This window comes from Melanerpes formicivorus, unplaced genomic scaffold (assembly GCF_026170545.1).
Source record: "Melanerpes formicivorus ecotype bairdi unplaced genomic scaffold, bMelFor1.0.p_v2 SCAF_59, whole genome shotgun sequence".
Taxonomy (NCBI): Eukaryota; Metazoa; Chordata; class Aves; order Piciformes; family Picidae; genus Melanerpes; species Melanerpes formicivorus.
The window spans coordinates 4562048-4577392 of NW_027142411.1; the positions used below are offsets into that span (position 1 = coordinate 4562048).

The following is a 15345-nucleotide window of genomic DNA, read 5'->3' on the forward strand; positions in this document are numbered from 1 at the left end:
GCATACAGTTGCCATGATCTGCTTTACTATGTAACACACTACTGACAATAAAACTAATGCACATCTTGGATCTCTCACCCTCATACCAATGCAAATAAATTGCTTCTATTTGCACAATGCAGCAATGATTTTACCTGGCCTTCTTCTATTGTTACTGGGTTTACTTCATCTGTACCTTGAGACTTGTCATAGACTAGATTCATTTCAGCATGCAAGCTTTTATATTCTGTTTCATGAACTATGCAAGGTCCACATCCTTTCATAGCAACCCAGAAGCAATCCGGGTCTTCAATCTGGAGCAGGGAGTAGATAACAGTAATAAATACTATTAGCTCCTGCTAAAATTATAGGACGTTTTTAAGAACATCTGAGCAACAACCATAAACACAAAACTTAAAAACATGACACCTTAAAAACTATGGCATACAGAATGTTAATAAGTAAAAGGTCTTTCAACCTCAGACTATTAGGTCACTAAATGACTTCTCAATTTACAACTTTTTGCAGCAGTGCAATTAATGACACCGCTAGTATAAAAGGCAGCAGTATTGGCTAAAAATGCTAGCTAAGCCAAACAGTAAAGCGAAAATCCATCAAGCTTTTTACTTCCATATTGTCCTGAGGAAGAAAGTATAAACCTCCAAAACACACAAGCTCCACCAATGGTCTTTTCTTCATGCTCAGAGTACCTACAAAATGGTCAGTTTCTTTAAAATGGGATCATAGCTTGCTGCTCAGCCTTTGTAAACCTTTGTATCTGTCTTTCAGCTGATCTGGGTTCTCAGTTGTTGTGGGTGAATGCCCCTAAACAGCTAACACCCCACAGCTGCTCCCTCATACTGAGGGGTAAGAGAATGGGGTGCAAGTGAGAAAACTCATGGGTTGATATAAAAATAGCTGAACAGGTAAAGCAAAAGTTGCACATGCAAACAAAGCAAAAGGAGGACTGCATTTGCTGTTTCCCATTAGCAGGCAGGTGTATGGCCATTCCCAGCCTTTATCAAACTTACACCTGACTTCCTCACAGCTTTTTTTGCAGAGCACAGCATCATATGGTAATAGATTATTCCTTGTTCAACTGCCCTGGCTGTACTCAGAGGAAGCATTTCTTCCACTATCTTTACAGAGTCTGGTAGAATCTACTACTGTACCACACTAAACACTGCACATCTTCAATTTTAGACTTTAAGCTGCGTCCCTGATGACCTTTTGAGATTAAATCACCTAAAAGGAATGTTAAAATCTATACTATCCATATGTAACCCCAAACACATAAGGATGTGCTGCTGAATGGACATACAGAGGCATCATTTTATTTCTATATCTTACTTAGAGTCACACTGAAACAAACAGCAATCCTTTAGACAACACCAGTATACCTCTAATAACAAGACCTCCATGTCTCTCAGCTAGTCTTCTTCAACACTACTGTAAAAGAACAACAAACATTTGATTAACCATTTTTAAAGCTGTCATTTGTTTTGAACCATATTTAAAGATCACACACAAAGCATACCTAAAGCAAGCCTATGTTTTTTTGCTGTCTCAAGAGTACTGGTCTAGGCAAGTGATTCACACACAAGAAAGCAGTCTTCTTAATAATGTTAAGGCCTGATAAAGACTTGTCATTGCTGTTTGTTTACACACAGACATGTCAATTTTTACACCAACACACACCTGTTATCTTCAACCTACTTACTGTATACAGCTGCTTATCTTACATCTAAAGGTCAAAGAGAAAAAGGCAGATCAAAGAGGAGAGCTGCTACAATCTAAATGACTAAAGGGGCAGAAACTCCAAAGGAAAATGCTTACATAATTAAAAAGCCCAACAGACTGACACAAGAGTCCCAACCTTAACAGATAGTTTTAGTGTAACTGGGATTTGTACTGGTATTTCACCTTACATTCATCTGGAATGGTCTGGATAATATCTAGGAATTACAATGGAGTAATAATCCACCTACAGATTCAAGTAACTTGCCTTTCATTTTGGCATAAATCAGCACACCATTGCAGTATTTCGCTTAAAACAAGTCACACTGGAAGTCAGTGCCTAGTAAAATTTTCCAGAGGAGGAAAGTCAGTACATGGGCCTTCTACTTCTAAAGGCAGTGCTGAACAAGCCAGCACTAGGTCAGAAACAACACAGCTACACCAGCCAGCAACACACCTTGCTAACAGGTGGCAATAATCATTCCTAGTTTAACACTATAATAAAACAGCTGAAACTATTTTAGAAGCCTTACCTAATGTCCTACAACACAAGCACACCATCCAGATCACACCTCAGTCTCTAACGCTGCACTACAACATACCAGAGCAACATCTGATATTTAATGCTGCCTTAGGCAGACCTTTACTATCTCCCAGTCTGAGAAGAGTAAAAAGCTTTATCAAAGTACCAGGGATAAAGCACATGTTCCCAGTAACAACAAACCCACTTTATTAAGAACTAAGTAAGAACACAACGTTTGCTCAAATCCCACACCTAACACAAAGGATACTCACTTTGTAAAGACGGGTGAGGGCACAGAGGACATCGTCAGCACGTTTGGTGATGACACAAAACTGAGGGGCCCAGAACTGAACACAATACTCCTGATGTGGCCTCACCAGGGGAGAACAGAAGGGCAAGAGAACCTCTCTAGACCTACTCACCATTCCTAATCCACCCCAGGATGCCCTTAGGCTTTTAAAATGCAAGGCACATGGCTGGCTCATGGTCATCCTTCTGTCCACCATGACCCACAGGTCCTTCTTCCCAGAGCTGCTCTCCAACAGAGCAGCTTCCAACCCATACTGGCGCATGGCACTGGTTTTTTTCCTAGATGCAAGACTTATCCTGATTTAATTTCATTAAATTTCTTTTCCACGTTTCAGGGGGTGTCAGCCACCCTTCCCAGTGTTGTGTCATCACCAAACTTGCTGACCATGTATGTCCTCTGTGCCCTCACCCAGGTCACTGATGAATATATTGAATAGTATTGTTCCCAGTGCCGACCCTGAGGTACTCCACTAGCTATAGTCTTCCAGCTAGACCCTGTCCCACTGATCACAACTCTCGGACGTCTTTCCTTCAACCATCTCACACCCACCTCACTACCTGACCGTCTAGACCACACTTTCCCAGTGGTAAAACCCTGCTAGAAAGCCCTGCCGCTGGCTAGCTTCCTTTCGCGCCCATCCCCACAAGAAGAAACCCATGAGGCTACTCACCATCACCAGCAGACGCTCTACCGCCTCCCAGCCTCGCCGCTTAAACCCCCCCGGAGCTACGACGCCCAGGCGCGGAGTGTGCTGCGCGTGCGACGCGGGGGGGCGGGAGGGGGCGGCGCGGTCCGGTCCGTGTCGGTGCACGGTAGGAGCACGCCAGGGGCAGCGGTCTGTCAGTCAGCGCCTCGCCTTTCTGCGCGCCCTGCCCCGAGCGGACACGCCGCGCAGCCGCGGTGCTGCCTCAGGCTGAGCAAGGAAGGTGGCAGGCCCGGGGGCAGTCAGCAGCTGGAAGGCGGCGGTCTGGGCTTGTTTCCGTGGCGCCGTGAGCCCCAGGCGGGGTCCTCCCGCACCGCCGGACGGTGACAGCCGCGGTCGCTGCGGCACGAGTTTGGCCCGGCGGCCACAGAGTCTGAGCAAAGCCTGGCCTAGACAGGCGTGTGAAATTGGACAGCTGGGAAGAGCGAGCACATGGCACTCCCTGTCGGAGCTCAGCTATGCTGCTCAAATAGCCACCGTAAGAAAGCAGCTGCTGGAAGCAGCACAGAGCAGTTAGGGCTTACAGAAAAGTTTACTCTCACACCTCCTTAGCTGATAACGCTGCATTCCCCCCTCTTTTTCTCACTCTTTCTGTGCATTGAAAAAAACAAAACATAAAGGACTGATTTAGTGAAGGCCCTGATTTAGTTTTGCACAAGGCCACAGAGGTTCCAGTCCAAGAGGAGGTGAAACACACGGCTGGGAAATAAAGCTCGGGGCAGATGCTACAGCTTTAATCCCCGAGATTATTAATAATAAAAAGTATTTATGTATATTCTAAGCAATTTTATGCTCACCTAAGCAATTGTCATAACATTTTATGTAAAATGCTACCTTTTTTTTTTTTTTAAATTACTTTTTTGTCCTTTGGCCTTCACCTTCCCCCTACTGGAGCATTTTGCTCTCCAACATCACACAGGTGTCTAAAAACATCTGTAACAATCTAACCTGTATGTAAGTTGCCAAATAATTTATTTTCTAAAATTATTTTCTCCTATTAGTTATTTTCTACCTCAAAAATAAAAGGGTAGAACAACTATAAGCTATAGAACAACAGCAAATCATCAAGGAAGCTCTTCAGTTACTATGAAAGGCTATATCGCAAAACCAAAGCAATTGGACATTACATAGTTGCCTTTTTGGAGGGGTGTATTTTCTCATATATGCTGCTTTGTATATTTGAATTCATGATCTCAAGGGATATGAGCTGGATGAATAGTAAAATTAAAACCCTGAATTTTAGGAGTGTGAACCTTAAATTGTTTAAGGAACCAGTGGATGAAAGCTCCTGGAAAGCTAGCAGTACAAACCTTAGTTCCTCAAGTGACTTATTTTATTCATTATGAATAAGTAACTGGATTATTTGGATGCCAAGGTGTGTTTTTCCCATAGATACCAGAAATATGATTGTAAGCATGCCTTCCCCTCTTGTCTTCCTAATAGTACACTGGCCTGTGTTAATCTTAAGAGGCTAATCATGTAAGAGAACTTCTACTCCATTTTAATTTTCTTATTGTCTTCACGTTCAGAGGAGTTAGGCAGAACAGTCTGAAGGAGGCACGAGACTGCATAATATACAGTATACATCATATACTGCTTCACCTGATCCATGTTTAGCACAGGTATACAAATTTTACAAGGTCTGCAATACCAAGAAGAATCTGGGTGTGTTCAGAGAAAAGACAAAGACATACAGTTTTCTTTCCAGTCCAAACGAATGCTGCAAACCAATTCAATGTAATTAAAGTACTGCAGAAGATTTTACTTGAAACACAGAACAATGGCTGAAATAAAGCTTTCTGAATTACTTTACTGGCTAATCTCAAATCTTCATTCATTATTCTTCCAGGTAAACAAGAAGTTGCATCACTGCTTGATTTATTCCACATACTGCACAAAGAAGACAAAACCGACTAATCAACTGAAGATCCAAACCAAGGAGGAAAGCAGCGATGCAATTATCATTCTAGCTTTAAATCACATATATTATAATCTGCTATTACAATCCAAACAATCAGACTTTATCATCAATGGATTCAAATGTTTATGTTTTGCTTGAATATTAACATGAACAGCAAGACTGTTGATGTTTTTTATTACTATCCTGTGAAATACACTATCCTCTTTCATGAGATCTTCAATCTTCTTATCTGTTGACATGACTGTTTTCTTTTCTCCTGTATAATCTGGGTTTTCTGGATATAACTCATCTCCTGGAGACACAAAGAAAAAGTTTCAGTTATATACTGCCTGCCTTATTTTTCAGCCTTCTGATCAAGCAACAAGCAATTTAATAATATTTATTGGGACACAAAACTTGGTGGGAAAGTTTTCCACAATACAAAAGTAAATTGCCTCTAAACATTTTCAGATTTAAAGATACAGCCATAAATTTCTGATGTATTTGCCAGTGATGCTACAGAGTGTATTCCAGGCATGGACTAGAATAGAATAGAATAGAATAGAATAGAATAGAATAGAATAGAATAGAATAGAATAGAATAGAATAGAATAGAATAGAATAGAATAGAATAGAATAGAATAGAATAGAATAGAATAGAATAGAATAGAATAGAATAGAATAAACCAGGTTGGAAGAGACCTTCAAGATCATCGTGTCCAACCTATCACCCAACACCACCCAATCAACTAACCCATGGCACCAAGCACCCTGTCAAGTCTCCTCCTGAACACCTCCAGTGACGGCGACTCCACCACCTCCCCAGGCAGCCCATTCCAATGGGCAATCACCCTCTCTGTGTAAAACTTCCTCCTGACCTCCAGCCTGAACCTCCCCTGGTGCAGCCTGAGCCTGTGTCCTCTTATTCTGGTGCTGGCTGCCTGGGAGAAGAGACCAAACTCTGCCTGTTTACAACCCCCCTTCAGGTAGTTGTAGAGAGCAATAAGGTCACCCCTGAGTCTCCTCCTCTCCAGGCTGAGCAGCCCCAGCTCCCTCAGCCTCTCCTCACAGGGCTGTGTTCCAAGCCCCTCACTAACTTCGTTGCCCTTCTCTGGACTCGTTCCAGCAAGTCAACATCCTTCCTAAACTGAGGGGCCCAGAACTGGACACAGGACTCGAGGTGTGGCCTAACCAGTGCAGTGTACAGGGGCAGAATGACCTCCCTGCTCCTGCTGGCCACACTGTTCCTGATGCAGGCCAGGATGCCATTGGCCCTCCTGGCCACCTGGGCACACTGCAGGCTCATGTTCATCCTACCATCAACCAGCACCCCCAGGTCCCTCTCTGCCTGGCTGCTCTCCAGCCACTCTGACCCCAGCCTGTAGCACTGCATGGGGTTGTTGTGGCCAATGTGCAGAACCTGGCACTTGGATGTGTTCAATCTCATGCCGTTGGACTCTGCCCATCTGTCCAGCCTGTCGAGGTCCCTCTGCAGAGCCTCTCTACCCTCCAGCAGATCAACTCCTGTCCCCAGCTTGGTGTCATCAGCAAATTTACTGATGATAGACTCAATGCCCTCATCCAGATCATCAATAAAGATGTTAAAGAGGATGGGGCCCAGCACTGATCCCTGGGGGACTCCGCTACTGACTGGCCGCCAGCTGGATGTGACACCATTCACCACCACTCTCTGGGTTCAGCCATCCAGCCAGTTCCTAACCCAGCTCAGAGTGCTGCTGTCCAAGCCATGGGCTGACAGCTGAATGCTGCAGTGTTCCTGATATGCCGTAATCATAGCCTAGTCAGATATGAGCTCATCTAATAGGCAGAGAGAGGACAAAAGAAATATTTTCCCAATGTATAAAGATAGGCTACAGGAGGACTGAGTATAGAAACTGCTTGTTCTGTTTTTTTGAAGGAAACAAGTGTCTTGCTGTATAAATGCACATTCTTCTTGTGAAAGGCTACTACTATACTAAAGGCTACCTGGAACAAAAAAAAACACCACAAAAGGAAGACACAAACTAAAAGGGGAAAGCAAACTGAAGAAGCAGGAAGTAAAGAGTACATGCAGCTTTTGAAGAAAAGACAAACACACCCAGAATTATGAGAGACTTAAATAGGAGAAAATGTAGAGGGGGAAATTAATTAGTGCTTCTTTTTAGGTCACTGCCCTGTCACTACATTTGTGAAGCCTGATGCTTTCAACAGTACTTGATCCACTTGTGCTTACGAAGGCAAATGGTTAACTGAAGCATATGAGAATTCCCACTGCAAAGGACTAAATGGGAGTTATAATAGATCCTTCAGGTTAAAGAACAGCTGAAATGTGAGCATGTCTTCATGAACATATTAACACCAACCAACTCAGACAATGAGATTTTAAGCACAGAAGTAACTGCTGATTCAGTAGCCATTATCAACTGTATCAAAGGAGGAAGCCAAACAGTAAAAAAAGCATGCAGTAAAGTCTTTTCCCTACAGCTACAGCCAGTTTATGTCATGTGGCCTGCACACATAGCAATTCCCCAGCTTTTATGTATTTGAAAGAACCTTAATTTGTTTTCTGACCTGGCAATAGGTGTATGTAGCCATCTGCAGCATTTAAGATCACAGGCATCCAACGTTCACATCCCTCTAGAGCTCGTTGGGAGCTGAACTTGTGTAACTGAGAGAGTGAAGAGAAGTTGCACAACCTGCACAACTCATAGAACTGAGGTGGAGCAATCCATATTTCTTGAGATTTAAAGCGTTCAATGGCTTCTGCAGGTGATGACCACTGCAAGATGAAAACAGGCCTTGAAATAATAGTTTCATCAGCATATGGAAAGTATCACTAACTTTAGAAGCCATTAGCAAGGAAGTCTTTACAGACTAGAAGACTTTGATTAAAAGTCTCCTGAAACCAACAGACAGCCTTAAACTCTGTGAACTCAAGTTACTAGAGGTTGCTACTGATGCTTCAAGAATTAAGAGAACCTCTAAACATCTGCTTCCTGTAGGTGTTGTTTCAGAGCATGAACACCCAGCCACATATGCATTTCTGCTTTTTCAAACAAAAGGGCCAAACAAGGTAACTCAGGTAACCTCTTAAATTTTTATGGCAAGATCATCAATAATACGAAAATTGTTAGGTGAACTTTTACAGCACTGTCAGGATTCTTTATTCTCATATACTACCTTGTTTTCAAGCTTTTCAGGATTCTTGAAAAACTTTGCAACCATAATGCACCTGACTCTGAGCTGTCTTTAAGGTACTTCTTAACATTTTTTGTGGTTTTACCCCAAGGAAAGATTCCCATTGGGCTCTAGAAGAAAATGTTTCCCTATGAGAACAGTTAGGCATTAGAATCATCTCCCAAGGGAAGCAGTGGGTTCCCCAGCATCAATCAGTTTTTAAGACTCATCTTGACAGGGGGTAGGGCCAGCTCATTTCACCTACACTATCACCTAGAAAGGCTGGAACAGATCCTTGTGATGCCTGGGTCCCTTCCAGCCTGGCACTGGGTGATTCTACGAATCCTTTCAACAAGTTTGTTACTTAAAATATTCCAAGACAAAATACAGAAGACAAAAATTACTAGCAGCTCTTGCAGCCCTGGAAGATTCCATACATGCCACACGGATGTCTCCAAGCATGCTGAATGTTAAGGGTATAACGATAGCATCACATTGATAGTGCCCGAATTAATGCATAACGAGTGATTACTTGTCATCCACCCTTGAAAGCTAGAGTAATTCAAGGTGGAAACGATCTGACGTGATACCGTGCTGTGTCCTCCAAGTTCGTGTAAAAGGCCTCTCAAGAAGGTAGCTGCGCTGTTGAAGGTGGGCAGCGGCAGCTGGTGACCGAAGGAGATGGACAAAGGAAGAGTCTGGTGGGAGGACAAGAACTACCCTTTGCTCACGCCTTACGGAACGTTACTGGGACTGCTGGACAGTGGGACCTTTGTTCGGCTGGAACCGGAGTACCGGAGTCTGTACTGGCAGCAGGCCGCAGCGGTGAGGAGGAGGGCGGCATGGGGCAGAGGAGGCTCCCTCGGAGCGCCCAGGGCCGGGCCGCGGGCGCTCTTACCAGGAAGGCTGTCACCTCTCGGTGGTCCTGCGAGGTGTGGGGCGGCCGCTGCTGCAGGCAGCACAGGTAGAAAGCCGTGTCGTAGCGCCGGCCGCCGGCCCTGCCCGCGGGGGTCAGCCAGTTGCTCCACTCCTGCAGCGCCCAGATGTTGGGCACGCAGCCCAGGTGTCGGCAGAGCTGCAAGAAGCACACCGGGTCCTCCTGCACCCGGCGCCGCCACTCGTCCAGCTCCGCGGACGAGGGCAAGCGCTCCGCCGGCAGAGGGGCAGCCGGCCCCCCGCCCGCCGCCGGGCCGCGCCCCGGCACCAGCAGCAGGATTCCCGCCTCCTCGAAAGTTTCCCGAATAGCGCAGATGCGGAAGGCGACTTCCCCCGGCACCGGGGAGCCCAGCTGCTGCCGGTCGGTGGCGAAGAGCGGGGAGCGGGTGCTGCCGAGAGGCGGCGGCCTGACGAGGCCCAGCCCGCAGCGAGGCGCGGCGGGCAGTAGCCGCAGCCAGTCCGCGGAGAAATCTGCCGCCTCCACCAAGCCGCCCGGGAAGACGTGAGCGCTGGGCATGAAGCCGCTGCGGGAGCTCCGCTGCAGCAGCAGCAGCTCATAGTCAAAGGGGCCGAGCGGGGAGCGCGACAGCCGCCCCGGAGTGCCCACCGCCAGCAGCACCGTAGCCGCTTCCTTCCAGTGCCGCAACCGTGAGTTCATCTTCAGGGGTGGAGGAGGCGGCGGCCGCGGCCCTGCCGCCAGCGCCGCCTGGGCTCCCGGAGGAGCCACTGCAACCGCAGGCAGCGGGCGGGAAAGGCCCCGCGTCTCCGCTGTGTGAGAGTTGAGCTCGCCCAGAGCACGGTGCGATGGAGACCTCGGCCCTGAGCAGCCCTAAGCCGGTAAGCAGTGTCCTCAGAGGTTTAAGAAAATACAGAGAGGGCTTACAGGCACAGGTCGAAGGGCTGAGAGAAGAGAGGGAAATGTCTAGAGGCAGTTGAAGCCGTGGGAGGCCAGAATATGGCAATCGACAAACCCGACGGTTCCGTCAGGCTGCAGTCAGCAGAGAGCAGGTCAGCCAGCCAGCTGATGACCCTGAACCGGGCGCCGCAGCAGCCGTGGAATACCCGGATGACAGGCAGATCTCTCCCGTTTCTCCTTGTTTTGACCCCTCGCAACCAAATACACTAGCAAAAGCAGGGCATCTTGTAACTAGCATCCTTTTCCGTGCTCATTGAATCATTATTGTTCATCAGTGATTACCCTCTTAGGCAGTGTTGGCATAAAATATACCAACGTGCCTGCTTCCTAGTAGAAAGTAGCTAGAACCCAAAGTCACGATGTTCGTCTGGTATTAGTTTGCCTTTTGTGCTCTTGCTAGGTATGTGCTTTGCCTAAAAGCTACTTTAGTGGTGACATAATAAACTACTGAGGTTTTAAAGGATTTAACATCCAGTGAGCTTGATGGCTGATCAAAAATATTTAGGGTCCGTTGTGTCAGATCATTTCAGCACAAAGGCAATTTAAGTAGAAAGTGTTGATGTACCCGTAATGAACAGCGTCATCTGCAAAGCACTTGTAATAGCAGTACACATACAAAACTCTTCCTGTGGTGAAAATGAAGGGCCTGGTACACCTGGAACATTGCTTCAGAACAGCTATGGAAAAGTTGGTAATGGAGAAAAGGCCGGCTTGTGTTAGTATTGTTAAGTTTCTAAATTGAGTGGGTTCGGTTGGTTGGTTTGCTTTTTACCTAATGCAGTCTGAAGTCTCACAAGTGCTAGGATGTCTAGCAGGAATATTTTGGAAAATAATCCCTCTGGTTTCACTGGTGTTAAATTCGCAGACCTAATTTGATAGCTATTCTTGCATGGGGAATGGAATTTGTGGCTGGCTTATTCACTGCTGTTTGCAACCTCAAACATGCAGAATACCAGGACTGTCAGCAGAGAACTACCTGTGTGGTTGTAACTGTTCATGACTGTTCTCAGAATCTGAAGCAGTCCTTTGGGACCAAAACCAGCCAAATGCAAGTTAAGGCAAACAATCTTCTCCAGTTGCTTAATTTTTCTACGGAGTCCTGGGGTATGTAAGGCACTTCTTTTCCCTAAGAGGGATGACATTCCTTACCCAAGGGTCACATGTTCACTGTTCACCCTACTGATGGCAATGTTTAAACTTCCTTTCAGTATTGTCTTACAAAGAGTAGTTCAATATCTGTTCATGACAAAGCTGAAGTCATCTTGTGCAAAATTCCAGGAGTATATGAGTCTTTAACTGACCCAGGTATCAGGGCTGGATGTGGCAGGAGGTGCTAAAGATGACCACTCAGAAAGCATGAGCAGAGATCAAGGGTGCAAAGGCATGTTTTGCCCCTTTCCGGTTTCCTGTTAAGAAAGGCAAAAGTCAAGTGCTGTGTGTATGTATCTGCTCTCTCAAACCTATAGCTGGAGACTGCTCAAATATATAAAAGGCCTTAAAGCCATGCTAGATTTAAAGTTATCTATAAAGCATGTTTAATTTTTAATCTCCAATTTAGCTCACTTCTTTCTTCAGTATATTCTGCTAAAATGCAGAACTCATCTCACTTGTACTTAAAATTTGTGTGACGTTATGAATGGTTTCAGAAAGAATGTAAAATCAGAGAACATCTGTTACTCAGGATTGCCAGTCCTAACCCAAGCATACCAGAGTATCCCACCGTTGTGGTGTAAGCATTCCAGCACAACGGCATTCTACATGCAGATGGGCTCCAGCAATGTGCTTTGAGGGCCACTTGTGTGGGAAAAAAGGCTCCTCATAGCAAGAACTGGCCAGAGATATGTGTGACACTCAGTAAGAAGGTCAAGAGTCAGAGGTCCCCTCCAGATGAACCATAAAAAGCAAAACAAAAGTATTTTTTCTACAAAATTGAGAATTTGCCTGTCTTTCCTGCTTCTTGTATATATATAGCACAATTGTTAACTTACTGTACCTAAATACTTCTCTATTTCAGATTGTTTTCAAAATCAGACTGTGCTGTATTGAAAAATAAACCCTTCTGAAGTGATGCAAAAGTTGAGTGAAATACCATAAAGTTGCTGAATTGATACGGATCCTCTGTGGGATCTTACTTTGGCAAGGTGGAGGTCACTTCAATGTTTTTCTCTCCACTTCACTTAGTGCTTATGCATTATGTTATAATTATAGCACCATTATATAGACTAAAGATCATCATCATAAAAGGCACACCAGAAGGTTGTGCTGCCATTCAGCAAGGCTTGGACAGGCTGAGAGCTGGGCAGGGAGAAATTTAATTAAATTCAACAAGGGCAAGTATGGAGTCTTGCACCTGGGAGAGAACAACCCCATGGAGCAGTATAGGTTGGGGACTGAACTGTTGAAGGGCAGTGAAGGGGGAAAGCACCTTGGGGGCCTGGTGGATGGAAGGTTGACCATGAGCCAGCAATGTGCTCATGTGGCCAAGGAGGCCAAGGGCATCCTGGGGTGGATTAGAAGGGCTGTGGTAAATAGGTTGAGAGAGGTTCTCCTCCTCTACTCTGCCCTGGTGAGGCCACATTTGGAGTATTGTGTCCAGTTCTGGGCCCTTCAGTTCAGGAAGGACCTCAGGGAGCTGCTTGAAAGAGTCCAGCACAGAGCCACAAAAATGATGAAGGGAGCAGAACATCTTCCTTAGGAGGAGAGCCTGAGGGAGCTGAGGGCTCTGTAGCTTGGAGAGGAGGAGCCTGAGAGATGACCTCATTCATGTTGATAAAGCTGTGCAGGGTGAGTGCCCCGAGGCTGGAGCCAGGCTCTGCTGGGTGATGCCCAATAGCTGCACAAGAGGCAATGGTGGAGGCTGAGGCATAGGAAGTTCCATGGGACCATGAGGAAAAATGTTTTCCCCGTGAGGGTGACAGAACACTGCCCAGGGCTGCCCAGGGCAGTTGTAGAGTCTCCCTCTGTGGAGATATTCAAAACCCAGCTGGATACTTTCCTGTGTGACCTGGTATAGGTGATCCTGCTTGGGCAGGGGGGTTGAACTGGATGAGCTTTTAAGGTCCCTTCCAGCCCCTAACGTTCTGTGATTCTGTGATAATGTAGCTGCCTTTATAGAAAACAATATTCCAACAAATGAAACAGATCAGCAAACTAGGCTACAGACAGCATTGCCGACAGATGTTCTGCTTCTGACAGGTGTGGAATGGTTCTAATTCTCCCATCTTTTAATTGCATGAATAGTTTTCACACTAAAGTGTTGCTTTATATGAGCAGTGAGTCAGACCACTCCCCCTAGGATCCAGAACTCAAATGCATATCTATAGTTACACATGCAGTTAAGCAAGTTAGATTAAGTTGCTAAGAGGGTATCGTGTTTGGTGGGTCAGGTACTCCTTGGTCATTTTATACAGTATGAATAGTTAACTATTTAGTTTTGTCTTCTTTTCTCATTTCCCCCTTTCTTACTTGTTTTTCCCCTGAGGTTCATGCTGTTTATATGTAGGTTCTTCAAGATCACACAAAGGAGTTGCATTTGCATTTTTAAATACTTCTCTCTCCCCCCCCCCCCCCCCCCCATTATCATTATATATGGCTGTATGGCTTGATGTTTATTATTCTTACCAAAATCTGAGAACTTCTGAAGTAATGTATTAGACAATGCATTTCCTTTATGCTGTGACACATGATGTGCACGAGATGGACTTGACTGATCATAGATTTTGGTCACTATTGTAATGCAAAGTGAAAAATGTTGCAAACATGATGTGTGTTTATCCTACGATCCTTACTTCTGTGCACTTGAATCAGTAGTAGCTTTCAGAGGATTGGTTTGTTTGATTGGCTGGAGATTTCATTAGTAAGTATATGATAATATATAATGTCACCTGCAACACAGTGCAAATCCAAGAAAGCATGCAGTTCAAACAAAATAAACCCACCTGACCCCATGGAGGCTTGAGGAGTCAGTTCCTGACACTGGGGAAAACCACAGTAGATATTCTGACAAAATCTGGGGACCTGAGCCACAAACACAATGGCTTTTGCTAGCAGTTTCAGTAGCCTCTGGATGACAGGTTTTTAGAGATGACGTAACTTTATTTGTATTTGCCTACATGGCTTCTAGTCACACTGCTTCCAGCATGAAGTGCTGTGTGCACAGCAGTATGAAAAGATGCAGATGAACCTTCATGCTGGTTAAATGCCATGTGACTTCTCACCTTTCCACAGGTTTAATCAGTGATAGCTCCTTAAGCTACCTTTCCATCCACGTCACAGGACTGCAGCAGCAAGCTGTCAGAATGGGTAACAGAATCCACCCTTCTGGGGACACCTGCTTCCAAGAGAAAGCCCCTTGTGTGAAACAGGGAAAAGGGTTGTCTGTAGTAAAAATGGTATCAACAGGTAGCAAATAAAAATATTTTTGCCCTTACTCTTTATTGCGTTAGTGAGTTGGTTCCGCTCACAGATACTCGATACTCTTTCTCCCACTGGATATAACACACTGCCTTCTCATACAGAACTGCTTAACCTTGTGATGCTGTTGTACCATATTTAACAAAGCGTACTTTGCTAACCTAAGATAAAGACAAACACTACATATGTTCACCTTCCTTTTCCTGTCCCTCCCTCAAGCACATGCAAATAATTTTATATGAAAAGTGCTATTTTCTAACCCCACTTTTATTGTATGCTTACCATAGCAAATCTGCTCATGTGTAGACTACTATTTTGTCCAGATCTCTTCCTGCATTAAAAGACTTACATAATCGTATTGAGAGACAGCACTTAGAGATCTGTAATCCACTGGTCTTACTGAATGACTTTTTACATAATGAAAATCTGTGAAGGGTAAATATGTTGACTAGGAATTCCATTAGCAATTAAATAAAAGGTATTCCTGGAACGTGTAACACATCTTCTAAGAGAAGGAAAAGAAGTCCTTGTGAACTACAAGCCATAAGCATGCATTCAGTTTTCAGTCCAACAGCTAATGACATCAGTCATTTAGACTGTTTTGAAATAACAGCATTCATGGCAAAAATGTTTTCATATTTGCATTACAAATTTGGAAACTGATTTTATTTCATAGTCATAATGCTGAGGTTTGACATCACCTCGTTTGCAGCATAAGGAGAATCACTTTAATTCTGGCTCTGTGGTCGTT

The 15345-nt window shown here is 44.9% G+C and overlaps 3 protein-coding genes across 4 annotated transcripts in view; 1 reads left to right on the forward strand and 2 right to left on the reverse strand.

Annotated features, from left to right (window-relative positions):
• The window catches only part of TDRD12 (tudor domain containing 12), a 34335-nt gene extending 31046 nt beyond the window's left edge, over positions 1 to 3289 (reverse strand). For both annotated transcript variants that reach the window (XM_068161701.1, XM_068161700.1), the window contains exons 1-3: positions 3220 to 3289; positions 1380 to 1428; positions 135 to 293 (exon numbers count right to left, since the gene is read on the reverse strand). In XM_068161701.1, coding sequence (XP_068017802.1) covers positions 135 to 293; positions 1380 to 1400 — 180 coding nt within the window. In that variant the 5' untranslated portion in view covers positions 1401 to 1428; positions 3220 to 3289. The remainder of the gene's footprint in view (positions 1 to 134; positions 294 to 1379; positions 1429 to 3219) is intronic.
• A 487-nt stretch (positions 3290 to 3776) lies between these two features.
• NUDT19 (nudix hydrolase 19) lies at positions 3777 to 9923 on the reverse strand. Its single transcript, XM_068161708.1, has 3 exons — positions 9228 to 9923; positions 7724 to 7931; positions 3777 to 5465 (listed from the first exon to the last, which is right to left on the reverse strand). Exons 1-3 carry the CDS (start codon positions 9921 to 9923, stop codon positions 5239 to 5241), a joined length of 1131 nt encoding a protein of 376 aa, XP_068017809.1. The 3' UTR covers positions 3777 to 5238.
• ANKRD27 (ankyrin repeat domain 27) overlaps positions 9901 to 15345 on the forward strand; it is a 53186-nt gene continuing 47741 nt past the window's right edge. Inside the window, exon 1 of the mRNA XM_068161703.1 lies at positions 9901 to 10102. The gene's annotated coding sequence lies outside the window, so the exon portion shown is untranslated. The remainder of the gene's footprint in view (positions 10103 to 15345) is intronic.